The sequence below is a fragment of the Diceros bicornis genome, chromosome 4 (assembly GCF_020826845.1).
Source record: "Diceros bicornis minor isolate mBicDic1 chromosome 4, mDicBic1.mat.cur, whole genome shotgun sequence".
Classification (NCBI taxonomy): Eukaryota; Metazoa; Chordata; class Mammalia; order Perissodactyla; family Rhinocerotidae; genus Diceros; species Diceros bicornis.
Genome location: NC_080743.1, coordinates 29285831 through 29301742, shown reverse-complemented (window position 1 = coordinate 29301742; position 15912 = coordinate 29285831). Strand labels below are relative to the sequence as shown.

The 15912-nt window shown below is 34.8% G+C and overlaps 1 protein-coding gene across 4 annotated transcripts; it reads left to right on the top strand.

Moving 5' to 3' along the window:
* Positions 1-105: 105 nt before the first annotated feature.
* On the top strand, positions 106-15397 carry TMED5 (transmembrane p24 trafficking protein 5). Of its 4 annotated transcripts, none has more exons than XM_058538553.1 (5): positions 106-423; positions 5508-5605; positions 9717-9783; positions 11768-11855; positions 12454-12600. In XM_058538553.1, the coding sequence occupies exons 1-5, from the start codon at positions 235-237 to the stop codon at positions 12513-12515; spliced, it is 504 nt and encodes a 167-aa protein (XP_058394536.1). In that variant the 5' UTR covers positions 106-234; the 3' UTR covers positions 12516-12600. The 4 variants fall into 4 exon arrangements, with proteins under 4 accessions (XP_058394536.1, XP_058394538.1, XP_058394535.1 ...); XM_058538555.1 differs by having other exon boundaries at positions 110-423; positions 9717-9900; positions 11801-11855; XM_058538552.1 differs by lacking the exon at positions 11768-11855 and having other exon boundaries at positions 115-423; positions 12454-15397.
* Positions 15398-15912: the final 515 nt, after the last annotated feature.

The following is a 15912-nucleotide window of genomic DNA, read 5'->3' as shown; positions in this document are numbered from 1 at the left end:
GGAGGCGGCCGGGACCGAGGAGGGTGCGGAAAAGGACTGGTGGCCCCGCCCTCAGTCCCCACCCTTTGGAGGCCGGCGTTTCCCCCTCTGAGGGAGTTTTTGCCGGTGCTACGGCCGCCACCTGGAGTTTCTTCAGGCTCCAGGTTTCCCTACCACGAGGAGTCCAGGGAAGAAAAGCCGAGCCTCGGTGCCACACTCGCACGCTTTCTCCAACCCCAGATCGCCCCGGCAGGAATGGGCGACAAGATCTGGCTGCCCTTCCCGGTGCTCCTCTTGGCCGCTCTGCCCCCAGTGCTGCTGCCGGGTGCGGCCGGCTTCACGCCCTCCTTAGACAGCGACTTCACGTTCACCCTTCCGGCCGGCCAGAAGGAGTGTTTCTACCAGCCCATGCCCCTGAAGGCCTCGCTGGAGATCGAGTACCAAGTAAGTGCAGAGGGTGAGCTAGCCTCCTGCCTTTATCCCAGACGCACCGCGTCGTCGCCTCTCACCCGCTTAGAAACTTCTTGCGGACGACCGGGCTGGGGAAGAGACGAGGGCCGCCGGGGCAGGCGGCCAGCTCCGCGCAGGCGCACGAGGCGAGACTCTTGGGCCGGAGACCGACAAGTTAGGCGGGACCTGGGATTGACTACCCGCCTTCTCCCCTTTCCTCCGGTGGGAAAGAGGCCAGCGCTAGTGTTGTCGGGTTTTTTCTCTTTGTTTTATAATTCACCCATCGCTTTGCTAGCCAGTACAGGCTCCGGTACTGAGAATTTCGCAATACAGGACTGATACACGTTCTTCTTGATCATTGGACGAGATGACGACACTTGTTTTATTCCCCACCACCCTCACCCACTTCCGATGTTATAAATCTTCACTGTCATTGCTTCGGTTAAGGATTTTTGAATTGTGACCGTGTGATTGTCACTAAATCCAATTTTGGAATATTTTGAAACGGGCTACTGATGTAATTAATAGTGCATTTCCTCAGTTACATATCAATTATTTTTAAATCAAATAAGGTCTAATTGTATATTAAAACTTTATAACCTTTCTTTCATTCAGCATTGTAAGCATTTCTTCCATGTAACTGTTTCCTTTTTAGTATCTGCGTAATGTTATATAGAGAGTTGCCTTAATTTATGTAGTCATTCTGATAGAGGATAATTTCTTAGAAGAAATCTTGTTAGTTCCACACAGCAAATTTCGATGTTTCTAGGTAGCACTGCAAAAACGATGCGTTCGTGTGGTTCATCTTTTAATTTTTTAAAAGTTAATTTATAATCAGATATTAGTTTTTTTAAGTTGATATATAGAATCTTTTTCAATAACAGGTACTGTCAGATATAGAGCAAAATAAAAAGTTATGTGGAATTCTCATCCGAAGTAACTTAAGCATTAGATTATTTATAGATGCATAAGGTAAGCATAAAGTATCCAAAGTCACAAAGTGAGGAAAACTGAGATTACAACTCAACATTTCTTGATTTCCAGAAGTTCATTTACTGAACAGTTACCATGTGCCAGTATGCCGGGGTGGGGGTGGGGGGTACAATACAGAGAGTCCCTTTTTCAAGGATCTTGATGTTTAAGGGATACTGGCTCATAAACCGGTAATTTCAATAAAGTATGGTTAAGTGCTATTAGAGGAGAGTGACTTCTCTGGGGTTTCATAAAGGCTTCCTGGAGAAAATAAATTTGAGTCTACAAAGATGCTTAAGTGAGACAAGAATGCAAGGAAGGAGGGACATTTTAGGCAAAGGAACAAAATGAATAGACAGTTGTGAAAATGCATAGTGTGAGTGTTTTCGCAGTGGGGAGTATGTAGTAGACACTACAAGTACTGAGTTTTTGTTAGACTTGAAGACTATAAAGTCTAGGGTGGGCGTAGGAAAAAAAAAAAAGAGATTGAAGAGGTCAGGAGAATGGATCATGAATCTTAGTCTTGTCCTCCATGCCAAGTAGCTTTGCCCTTATTCTGTACAAGGGCCTCTGAAGATTTAAACAGTGTGGTAACATAGTCAAAAATGTTTTTCAGATCACTGGGTACAGTGTTGAAGATGGATTTAAGGAGGGCAAAATTAGAGGCAAGGAAATCAACTAGGAGATTAGTGAAATAGTCCAGGTAAGAAACAATTTGTATTATTCAAAAATTCCTCAGTATTTACCCAGGTATTAGGGAGGAAATCTATTTTAACTACTGACCTATTATGATTAAGAGCTCCAGCTCTAGAGATAAAATACTTGGGTTGAAATCCTGACTCTCTCTTACTACCTGTGTGATTTTGAACAAGTTACTTAACCTCTCACATGTAAAATAGAGATAATAATAGTAATTACAACATAGAATTGACTTGAAAAAATGAGTTAATAAGTATTCATAGACCATCCCTGACACGTAGTAAATATCCAATGAATATTAGTTTTTTTACATTTACACTTCTAGAGTTATATACTGGCTTGGTTTAGCTTTATACTTTGCATCTTTAGTCACTCTTAAAAGGACTGTTCCCCCAAAGCATTCTCCCTAAACAATTTAATTGTTTTGATTGAGGAGAGAAGTAAAATCATTTTACTGTAGTCCTAGACAAGGTTAGAGGGGTTTGCAGGGTAGAGATTATCTTCAACTTTTGTTTGCATTTTCTAACTCCACGATTAATTTTCCAGTAACACAAGCTACTGATTGTTGTCTCGCTTTTTAAAATGTCAGGGAACAGATGTTCCAGACATTGCCCTTGGGTGACTGTGACATATTGAAAAATTTTACCCATTTCTTACTTTCCAGGTTTGGGAGGACACTTTTAGGATAATTCACCAGCCCCACATTATATTAAGTTCGTGGAACTTTTAAATGTCAGTACATATATCTTATGAATAAAATAGATCATTCATTTAAAAATTTAAATCATTATTGAGTGCTTAATTTGTGTAATCACTATGCTAGATGCTAAGGATACAATGGTAAGTAAAAGTATAGGTCATGCCCTCATACAGTCTAGTATGGAGACAACATTAATCAAATTATTACACAAATAAATGTGAAATTATAACTGATAATTGCTATGAGGGTAAGTGCCTGCAGCTATGAGACTATTTAATAGGAGGACTTGATTTCATCTGGGAATTGAGAGAAGACATCCTCAGATCAGATCTGTAGAAGAGTTCAGATCTGTAGAAGAATCAGGCTTAGTAGGCATAAGGGGTGAGTAGAACAAGGCGATGGGTAAAAAGAACAGCATATGCCAAGGCATTCAGGAAGAAGACAGAAGAATACCTTTGAGAAACTTAAAGACCATTACAACAGCAGTACAGACAGGGAAAAGTGGCACTCGCGCATCATATTCCATTGAAATCATTGGGAAGTTTAGTTTCAGATTATGGTATTTTTAATAAATATTCTATATTTTAAATATATATATTTTTTTAAATTAGCTTTTGTATTCTTAAATATCATTTTTAACAATTTCATTGAGCCTCACAGCCACTACCAATAATATCTTTTAAACTTTGTTTTACTGGAATCTTTGCTTGGTTTTGTTATATCTCGTTTTCTGATTTAATGGATATCTTTTTTTGGTTTTTTGGAGGATAACCTTGAGTAATTCTTTTAGAATGCTTTGAGTCCTTGGATATCTGAAAATGGCTTTACTTTTTGCTTTCACTTCAGTAAATATAATTTTCTTACTTGGGAACCTTGAAGACATGACTATTGTGTTTTTTTGCATCTAGTGTTACATATAAGAATTCTCCTGTCAATTCCAATTCTTGTTATTTTGCAGTTCTCTACTGACATCTCGTTGGAAATTTCTAGGTTGTTCTTAAATCCTTTGGAAAACTCAGTAGGATTTTTGGATCTTTTTTCATTTATCCTGCTTCACATCTATTAGACCCTTTCAGTCTAAAGATTTTTATCTTTTGAAGCAGGAATTTTTATTCTCCTATTTGATGATTTCCTCCCTTCGTTTCTCTTGGGTCTCTCCTTTTAAAATGATTCTTAGATGGGTATTGAAAATGTTTAACTGTCCTTCATGAAAGGTCTTACCATTTCCCTCATACTTTTCATCTACTATACTTTTTCACCTTGTTCTGAGAATTCCTTGGCTCCTTCTTGTTCTCTGATTTTCAGTCTCCATCCATGTTCATTCTGCTATCATTATATTTGTTAAGGCTTTATTTTGGCAATCACATTTTTGGCTTTTCTAAAAACTTTTTCATATCAGTATTTTCATTTTTTATGGATTTTACATTCTTGAATTTCTCTGGAGATATATATTTATCCGAGGAAACATATTTTTAAGTCTGTTTATATTAACTATTTTTTCAGAATTTGATCCTCTGAGATAACATGAAAAAGAGGGCATCAATTTCAACAAATATTTGGTTTTTCTCTCGTCTGTTTAATTGAGAATTTTGAGATTGATAGATATTGGTAGCTAGATATATCCTTTGCTCAGTGGAATATCTTCCAGAAATTCCTTACTTTTCTAGTCTGTTAACAGCTATCCTAGATTTCCAATGTTGTTATGGATTATTTGTATTATGTTTTCTTAATTTCATTGGGATTTATAGAAGAAAAAGAATTACATACATTTAGCTAGCCATTTGAAACCAGTTCTGTTGATCAGTAAGTAGAGCACAGGAGTAGGTAATGTTTTATATCATTCCATTAAAGCGACCAAGAAAAATAAAATGGAGTGTCAATATAAGAAAAAGAGTAGCCATTGGAGGCAGATTGCTGAGTTCAAATTTTTGCCCATGCCACTTATTGTATCACCTTGGGAAAAGTACATCTCTATGCCTCAGTTTTGTGTGTGGTTTTTTTTTTTTTTTTAATTAAAATGAGAACAAAAATAGGACCTACCTTTTAGAGTTGTTGTGAGGAATTAATCCACATAAACCACTTAAAACAATGTGTGGCGTAAACTGTAATTTTTAGCTGCTGTCATCATCATCATCAGGACATTTAGGGATCGTAAAGGAACAGATTGGGTTCATAGGCCGTTAAGTAAATCGTCTACTTGGAATATACAGTTCATATTGGGTAATAGTAGATGAATGCGATGAAGAAGTCTGTTGGAGTCAGATCATGGAGGCCTTGAGTTCCAGGCTAAGTAGCAGCTAATTATTCTTATTTTATTGAAGAAACAAACTCAGAAAAGTTACACAGCATGCCCTAAATTGCCTAAGTAAAAAGTTTCACCATTTGAAATCCCTTCTATGTTTTTTTCCATTCTATAGGGCTTCTCAATGAAGGCACTGTTTTAGGAGGATTTCAGTAATACTCATAAGGCCTAAATTTAGGTGGTGGCAACAGGAATTGGTAAGAAAGGGACAAGTTCCAAAAATGAATAGAATTGAACTAAATGATCTTTCTGCTCCTTTCTAGCCCTAACATGAGTCCATTGACTTTCTTACCCCTCTAGGTTTAGAAAATCTTTTCATCCTATGATCCACTTTATATAATTTTTATTAATTTTTTATTTGCAGAATTTGTAATATGTGTTCTTCTCTTCTGTGCTTTTCTACAGGTTTTAGATGGAGCAGGATTAGATATTGATTTTCATCTTGCCTCTCCAGAAGGAAGAACCTTAGTTTTTGAACAAAGAAAATCAGATGGAGTTCACACGTAAGTAATCTCTTAGTTGAGTTCCTTGGGCTGAGTAAGACCAGTGGGCTATGTGCAGCGCAGGGAAATTTAGCACATTTGATATTAATTATCAGTATTAAATGATTCCATATGAACATTTTAAACTGTCTTTGATAGTGGTCTATCTTAAACTACAAGTCTTCCATTAACCTTTTTCTTTTTGTTTAGGCATTTTGTATTGATCCTGACAATTTTTTCTTTGCTTTGGTTAAATAAATGAGTATTCCCTAGGTATTGCATTCAATCTGTTATGGCATTTTAAACCTGCCTTTCTGGCTAGCACAGGCTATTTTAACTATAAGTTCCTGTTGCAGGTATGTATTCTGGTTTCTTGAGCTGCTGGCTATGTCATCTTTGCCCATTGTTTTCTTTCTTAAAACAACAGTATAATACATCTCAGTGTGTGTGTGTGTGTGTGTGTGTGTGTGTGTGTGTGTGTGTGTGTGTAAAAATTATTGTTTTTACTCAGACCTCACTCTTTTTAGGTAATTAGAAGACCTGAAAGTAAAAAATCTGACCATAGGAAACCATATAGAAAGAAAACACTTGTTGTAACTCTTTGAGTTTAGAGTTTGACAAAAGGCCATATATTCTCTTCTTACATCTCACTTCCCTTTCTTCATATCTCACTGGTGTGTTTCCCTGTTCCGTTCTGTTATTTTACTATAGCACTGTCTTTACTCAATATTGTTATTGTGTTTAAACTGTGAGTTTATAGGAAGAAGAGGAGCAAATACGGACCATCTAATATTTGCCATAAACTAGGTTTTGCATTTTATATGCTTCTAAATTAATCATTCCAACCCACTATGAGATAGATTCTTTGACTCCCCGATTCCCATTTTACAGACAAGGAATCTTTACAGACAAGAAGGCTCAGAGATGTTAAATAAGTCTGCAGGGATACACATTTATTAAGAGGAGGAGGCAGGATGGACCAAATTCTTGCTTTCTGCCATATGATGCTTAGAAAATCCCTGGCACATAGCACTATGTAAGTACTAGTTATTATTATAATTATTGGTCTTTGTTAACCAAAGTACCTGGTTAACCAGTGTTAACTGATGAATGAATGAGGGGGAAAAGATGTCTCAACCATAATTTTTTAAGATATTCATTTCAAAGTACTTTTTAAAATGGCATTTTACCTATGCAGAGCTCAGAAAAAATATTTGCATAAACTATTAATAAACAGAAATAGTAATTTAAAGATTTTATTTATTTTTCCCCCAAAGCCCCAGTAGATAGTTGTATGTCATAGCTGCACATCCTTCTAGTTGCTGTATGTGGGACGCGGCCCCAGCATGGCCGGAGAAGTGGTGCGTCGGTGCGCGCCCGGGATCCGAACCCGGGCCACCAGCAGCGGAGCGCGCGCACTTAACCACTAAGCCACCGGGCCGGCCCAAGAAATAGTAATTTAAAAAGTCAGTTTAGATTGATATACTTGGAATTGCCCATGGTTTCTCTTTGATAGGTATATGAACAAGAGTTTTTATTTATTTATTGAGTTCTTTTGATGTACCTACCAGGCCACTGTTCTAAGCACTTTACATGTATTAATTTTTTTATTCTTCACCACATTCCTATGAGGTACATATTATTATCATCTTACCGATGAGGAAATTGAGGCTAGAGCACTTAAGTCAGTCGATGAAGGTTGCACAGCTACGGAACAGCGAAGCCAGGATTTAAAACCAGGCATTCCAATTGAGTCTTAATCACTACACCAAATTTATAAATCTACTTTCTATAAATTAGGTTTAAACAAAAATTGTATCTTTAGCTATATTTTTTAAAGGCAACTAAAATCTTAGTTACGGCACTGAAATAGTTTTTTTCTTAAGTTAAATCTTTGAAACAAATACTGTCCTTCCAGAAGTCAAGGCTAGTAAAACTGTCCCCAAACAGAGCCTTAAACAGCTTAAGTAATACCTATTTGTCTAGCACTGCCTGGAGAGCGAAGTCCTATAAACACCTTTTTCTAGCCAACTGAATAAATATTATCCTAACGCACAGCAGAACTTATACATTTTGGATTACTTATGCTACCTCTTTATTCTACTTGAAAGGAAAATTTATTCTATGCATTTTCATTTGGATAATATTTTGTATCATTTTTAGTAATAAAATTCCTTTCTACTAAAAGCAGTCAACACAGATTTAGAAAGATTAATATAGGAATGTAGGAATATATAGGAACATAGATATAGAATTAATATAGGAATGACTATACAGTAAAAAAGTTTTTTGTACACATGCTGAAGCTCATACATTTGAGTCAGTGCTTCTCAAACTTTTTTCATTTTTACCCCGTCCTGATGCAGCCTTTTAAGACTTTTTTCCCTAATTATCCTCCCATGAAATTTTAATACCACAAATATACTACATGTCCGTTTTTGTACTGTATGTACATCTGCTTTATATATAAAGAGAGTAGGTACAAAGCTTACCCTTTTTATCCAGTGCAGGGTTAAGAATGGCTAAACAAAGTTGAGTTAAATAAAATTAAGACTAAACAAAATTAAATTAAAAAGCTATTAACATTATATTTAACTTTACATAATAATCATGACATTTTGTTTTGTTTTTTCCTTTTAAAATTGTTCCCCAGTGTATTCACCAGTGTTTGCTTCAGGCTCCTTCCAAAGATTAAAAATACATCCTCAAAAGACAAAGCTTTGTTATGATTGAGGAGATTGCAAAGAATGCAGACAGGCTCTGAGCAGTATTGTAGAAAGATCAATTAACTTGAGTCAGAAAACCAAGCTTCATCTATGCCTATAACAGGCTGTGTGATCATGAGCAAGTATCTTAATCTATGTGAACCTTATTTTACTTACCTTGAAAAGTAAGCGCAATATTTTGCTTGTTAAAGTTTCTCTTCACAAAAAAATTATTAGAAAACCATTTTGCTAAATTAACTCTGCCCAGGCCAATTATCTTGAATGTGAAGCTAATGAGACCAAGATCATGAGTTTAGTTTAGATATGAGTGGCATTTATTCAGTAAAAGTAATGCCACTGAGGGTAAAGCTCTAGTTGTTGGTCACTGACCTCATCCCTAATCTTTATAAACTAGACGACAAAGATGTACTTAATCAGCAAGAACCCTAGAAGAAAGTATTTAGAACAATCCATCACTGCTTTTGAAAACAAAACTTACTTTACTGATTAATCTCAATTGAAAGGGGGGAGGTTTGTAGTCATATTTGCATATGAATTGAACTCATTATAAATTACTTTTAATAATGTATAAATATTAAAGTTCATCGCGAGGGGCTGGCCCGGTGCCGTAGTGGTTAAGTTTGCGCGCTCAGCTTCGGCGGCCCAGGGTTCGCAGGTGCAGGTCCCAGGCGTGGAGCTATGCACCACTTATCAAGCCATGCTGTGGTGGCGTCCCATATACAAAATAGAGGAAGATGGGCACAGATGTTAGCTCAGGGCTAATCTTCCTCAGCAAAAAGAGGAAGACTGGGGGCCGGCCCGGTGGCGCAAGTGGTTAAGTGCGCGCGCTCCGCTGCGGCGGCCCGGGGTTCGCTGGTTCGGATCCCGGGCGCGCACCGACGCACTGCTTGGCAAGCCATGCTGTGGCGGCGTCCCATATAAAGTGGAGGAAGATGGGCACAGATGTTAGCCCAGGGCTGTCTTCCTCAGCAAAAAAAGAGGAGGATTGGCGGATGTTAGCACAGGGCTGATCTCCTCACAAAAAAAAAAAAAAAAGAGGAAGACTGGCAACAGATGTTAGCTCAGGGCCAATCTTCCTCACCAAAAAAAATAAAGTTCATCATGAGGTATCACGTATATAGGTTTTTAATCCTATCTGTTTCCAAAAATTAAGTCAAGATCATTTACCATAATTTACTGAGTAAATGCCAAGCACATCTAAGTTGCAAGTACTTGAATATGTATTTCCAGGTTGCCTCTTTCCCAAGAAATTACAAATTATCTTTCAATACTAAGGAAGTCTTTCTTTCAGTAAGCTATCCAATTATTATAAACCAAGTTATTTCTTCTCTTTATTGACAGTATTTTTTCCTTTGATCCCAAATAGAAGTATAGATAACTGAAGACATGTACTTTTTTTATTACAGGGTAGAGACTGAAGTTGGTGACTACATGTTCTGCTTTGATAATACATTCAGCACCATTTCTGAGAAGGTGATTTTCTTTGAATTAATTCTGGATAATATGGGAGAACAGGAGCAAGAACAAGAGGACTGGAAGAAATATATTACTGGCACAGATATGTTGGATATGAAACTGGAAGACATCCTGGTCAGTACGGTCTTTTAATAAAATAATAAAAAATTATTAACATTCAGAGGCCTTACTATATGATAGGCACTGAGCTCAGCATTTTTTTCTGCATTAGCTCATGTAATCCTTAATTAACTCTATGAGGATTATTTCTCTCCATCTTTCCAATGAGGAAATTGTGGCTTAGGGAGATTAGGTAACATAACTAGAGAGAGGGAGAACTAGAATTTGAACACAGGCTCTTAACTACAAAACTCCCTTAGAATGTTCACAAACAGAAGAATGTAACGATCTGTAGTGTACTTACACATAGAATAAAACTGAGTAATTTGTAAACACTTAAGGTGTACAGGCATTTTTCCTACAGCATAGTTTTTATAACATGAAATTTACTATTACTTAACTTGCTCTGTTGACATTATTCAGAGTAGACCTAGCAATTACCAGAAACTAGCACTACACTCAGGAGGACAAACTTTTTTAGAATATAGCTTCTTTGCTTGAATCACTTTCTGATTTGTTAATCATAAACATGCATAATGAAATATGCATCTATAAGAACCTGTTTGCTAATAATAGTATAGCCAGTGATAAGGGGGAAAGGTCATTACCCTTCATCCACAGCTAGATGTAATCAATGATAGAATTTACTCAGCGATATCTGTAAACAGCATATATACCTGCAGGAGAAATAACGTGATTACTGCAAGTTTGAAACTGTATAACCTCTAATACTTTTACAACCTGAAACTTTTTTTTAATAATGTGATATTTTGATCACTTGAGGTTTCTCAGGAAAGCACCTAACAAATTAAAGCAAAAGAGACATACTGTAGATCAGTTAGCTTGAGAAGTCAGAAAATTAAATGATCATATCATATGTGTAATTCCTTAGTGACTAAGCTCTCTAAGCCTTAGTTTCCTAACCTGCAAAATGGGGATAATACCTCTAGAGTTGGGAGGATGAAATGTGATATAGCATGGGTATAAGTGCTTTAAACAGTGTCTGGCACACAATAAATTTTAGTTTTCTTACCTTTTCCATTGGTGTTACTGTGAAACTGAAAGGATTAAGTTTGATTGGCATGAATTTTTACCATGACAGTCTTGGAGCTCACCATGGTTTCATATGGATATTAAACTTAGTTGAATTTTAGCATTGGAAAAAGAGTTATCATTAGTCTAGCTCCAACCTCCCTCCTTTTCCCCTCTCATTCCCTTTTATGGATAAGGAACTGGCTTAAAATGGAAGTGATGTATCCATAGTTACACTACTGGTCCAGTCTTCTTCCTACCCATTTTTAAAATCTCCATCATATTAATACATTCTTCCATTTTAAATTTATTTTGCCAATAAAACAAAATACAAGTAGTTATAAATCTTATTAGTACTCAGTGCATTCTCAAGATTTCATTCACACAGTTAAACAAAATAATCGAAAGTTCCATTTTAAATATGGCTTAAAATACTTATAAGTCCTTTTTCATGAAAAATAAAATGTCTTTCAGGAGGTTTTTCCATTTACTCCTCCCAAATTTTGTATCATAACAGCAAACTTAATTTTATATTTGACTATCATCATTATGATATTGAAAAGAATTACACATGGTCTTTTTATTTGGGAATCTGAATCCCATATTTTTCTGGCAAGTATTTGCATTACTAGGTTACCATTCCTTTACAAATATGCCCATTTGATAAATATCACACTTTGTACTTTTGTAGGTTTAGCAGAGCAGTCTGAAATTTTGAGTGTATTTTTTTGCTTAAATGAGGATTTTAAGCAAGGTGACTAACTAGGAAAATCTTTTGCTAGTATTTTCTTATTTTTGCCATAAATATTTTGACATTTCAAATCTCAACTTAATTTTACCTTATATATAGCCCTTTTATAGTTTTCACATCACTTCTTACCAGGACCCTACTATAAATACAGTGTTTTCAGAAGATATGCAACTTAGAATGCATCTTGGTAAGCCTGTTTTATGAATGTGATCCTGGAACATTTTTGTATGAAGAATAGATTGTTCTTTTGGATGTATAGTATACATATCTAAAATTGAAATATTTTCTAATTTCACTACTATTTGTGAGATAAAAACATTTGGTGTTTTTGCTAGAACTAAATTGGACCAGACTAACATTCAAAGTAGAAAATATTATAAACACACAATGGATTATATAGAAGTAAATACCTACAAGCTGTTATCAGTTCTGTTTTTTAAACTTAGTCATTTTCTTATGGTTGTGAGAGCTAAGAAAGACATAATGTAGATAAAATTCCTAGCACTATGGCACTCAAATATATTTTCATTTTATTTATTTTCAATTCACAGTAGCTTTGCTCCTTTGTTAAATAACTATTTATAAACAATAATTTAAATATATCAGAACTTTTATATAACCTTACAGAAGATCTTTAGGTAATCTACATAGTACCTGTCCTTTAATTAAAATTGTGTTTGGATATAAAACTAATAAGAATATCAGGGTACTATGAAGCACATTTTTAAGTTAACTTAAAATTACTGAGCATTGTTTTATAGTAAAATTATTTTATTTATCTCCAGGAATCCATCAACAGTATCAAGTCCAGACTAAGCAAAAGTGGTCATATCCAAACTCTGCTTAGAGCATTTGAAGCTCGTGATCGAAACATACAAGAAAGCAACTTTGACAGAGTCAATTTCTGGTCTATGGTTAATTTAGTGGTAATGGTGCTGGTGTCAGCCATTCAAGTGTATATGCTAAAGAGCCTATTTGAAGATAAGAGGAAAAGTAGAACTTAAAATTCCAAATCAGAGTACTTAACATTGAAAAAGAGACGGAAAAATGCAATGAACTGTTACAGTCAAGACCATTAATAGTTTTTTCCAAAATGTTTTCAGGCATTACCATAGGTGTGAAACAAGTATAATATTAATGTGAAAGGAAAGTCTTCACTTTCGTCTGTGCAAGTAATCTTATTGCTCCAGTTGTACTTAAGTGTATAACAGAAATATTCTGCAGAGTATAGGTGTAGTTGAATGAAGCCATATTAATAACAGCATTTCCCTCAGTTTGAAAAAGATTTTGCAGATATCATAAGTGATTTAAATAAATGAACGTTGGGCCTAAATGCAACACCGAACAATGTTTTTAAAAGATTCTCTTACCTAGATGTTTCTTTGTAAATGTTGCAATTACAAATTAATTGTAGAAGTTTTCAATATATTACGTTATAAGTCATCTGAGAATTACCTAATCATGAATTGAATATACCTTTAGAAAACAGACTCAACTTTTCTCTTTTTACATATGCCTCTCTCCTATAATGTAAATAGAAGCATAGCTGTGAAAGATTTGTGAGATTTTTATAACTAAATGTATTTCAATTTAAAATATTAGCAAAAAGTATTAGTTTTATATACTTAGCCTACATTCCCAAAAGCTGACATTTTGACAGTTCTTACAAATGCTAAGTCAACTTATTAAAATTAGGACAGATTTTCTCTTTGAAGTGAAGAACAGCTAAAGGTTGCTCAGCCTCCGTAAGCACACATTCTAATTCTTAACTAAGGTAATAGGATTTTAAAATTAAATGTGTGGGAAAATAATTTTATTTTTATATTATATGTCAACAGTATTGCATTCATTTTAACAAGACTACTGACTTGGATAATACATTATTACCAGCAGTTGTGAAGGAAATATTGCTAAAAGGATCTGGGCCTAATGTAAATAAATATCTCCTGAGTTCTCAAAATCTTATATAAAAAGAACTAATAAAATGAATAAAAAAGAATTTAGGTAAGCTTGAGAATATCTGATCAAAATTAAGTTCACCTAAACTGTAAGTATCTGGAATCTGATTGGCTCATCATGGACTCAATCCTAATATAAATCATGATATTAATTTCCAGTTAATTGGAAAAAACTATACTTGGCTGTGGGTTTTTATTTTTTACAACTGTTTTGAATTATCTAAGTATTCAGGTACATGTTATGAAACATAAGCCCTACTGTAAGGTTTAGCACTGGGTGTACATATTTATAATTTTAACTTTCATAAAATGACCTTTCTGATCACTTTATTTATTGACATTCAAGTAAAGATAGGAAACCCACAAATTCTCAAGGTTAAACACTCAATGTGTGAATAACTATATATATAAAGTCTCTGCCATCCTAGCTTATTCCAGTCTGTGGAGTCTTACTCAAATACTAGTAATTTAGCTACATCATGAATTAAATAGAATTTTTTGGTTATACCCATTTATAATATTGTTTATGACAAATATGAGTTAGAAACAATCAACTTATGAGTATAGAACCCCTCTGTAGGTTAGTACTGCTGGAATTCTTAATAAGCAATAATGATATCCAGAGATAATGGTTTCAGTTATAATTCACACTCAGAGTGGTACAAAAAGAGATTTATTTCCCTCTTTCTTAAGCCCTTGGGTGAACAGAAGCTTAGATTTCCCTATTTTGAAGCTTTTTAAAAATGAGGTAAATGCCATATAATGATCAATTAACTTAATTGGCCAAGAAAATGCTTTAAGTGTCCAGGAGTAGTCCCTGTAACACATGCAAAACAAAGGCCAAAAATATCATGGCCTGTGAAGAGCCCTTCTTTTTCTCCCTTCTGTTCAAGTCATAATGAGAAGCAAACTTACAATACTATAACTAATAAAACAGTACAGATATAAACTGCATCTTTTCTATAAAACTGTGATTAAGAATTCTACCTCTTACGTATGGCTGGTTACTGTACTGTACTCTGACCCTTCATCTAACAATTTGTTACATCATCTTCTACATATGATTTGTGCCACTGATTTTAAGCCCTTGATTCACTAACTTCTTACCATATAGTAATAGCCTTCTTTGGAAAACAAAAAATTTAGGAATATTGAGGACAATTTTATTTTTATAGACACAAAGTGAAAAGAGTGAGTTTATTTAAGCATCTTAAATAATGGCTGCCTGTATTAACCAAAAAAAGTAAAATTTGTAAGCAAAGAAATAAGTTCTTTAATATTTCTAAAGGCATACTCTTTATCTGCCTCATGGTTTTTTAATGTCAGTATTCAATTTCAAAATTAAAATTATGCTAAAATTGAGTAAGCTATTTATCACTTGGCTGATTTTGTCTTCGGTTTTTAATTATATAAACTTTTTTAAGAATACGGCAATATTTAAGGCCTAGAGTTTCACTCTCATTTGCATTTGGATCATTAATATGCAATTTTTTAATGTGAATTTCAAGACATAGAGGGTAAATAAGTGGTTGAAATAGCACTGAAATAAATGACAAATTGAAATGTAATTTTATGTTAAGTATATTTATCTTTCTTAAGCATTGTTATTACGTCTTAAAATTGACAAAAATTGAGTAACTATTTGTATGCCTCTCCAAATGACAGTTCTTTATCTGAAATTTTAAAAGAAATTGCTTCAGCATGTAATGGTTTTTCATCTGAAGTATACTAAGGCACAATCATTGTTGCTCAAATTGTATTATAGTTGTGGACAGCCATATAAAATGAGCAATGAATACTGTGCTGAATATATATAATAAAGATTACAATCAAAGAAAATCTTGTCTACTAGTCGTTGTAAATGCTGTCTAGTCCTTAAAGCCTTCACTGATCTCATCTTAGCCAAGTGTGCTCTTCCTTCAATCTGAAAACCCATAGTTCTCTGTACTTATTGTATATCATTCTACCTTGCATTGGAGTTGTTTATGTGTACTTATTCATCTGTTGCACAAACATGCATTGTTAACTATAAGATGCTCAAAATATAGGGGCAAAGATCATTCTGAAAGTTTAGAATGCTAAATAAGCACCCAGGGAGCTTGCTCCACTCCTCAACCCACCCCAGAAACTGATTGTTTAGATCTAGAATATGGTTCCAGAATTTTAATTTTTAACCAACACAATTTGAGATTATGTTGTCCATTATCCTTGGACCATTTGCCAACTGGGTGATCTTGGGAAATCAAAATTCCTTTGAGCCTATTTCTTCATTTGTAGAAATATTTT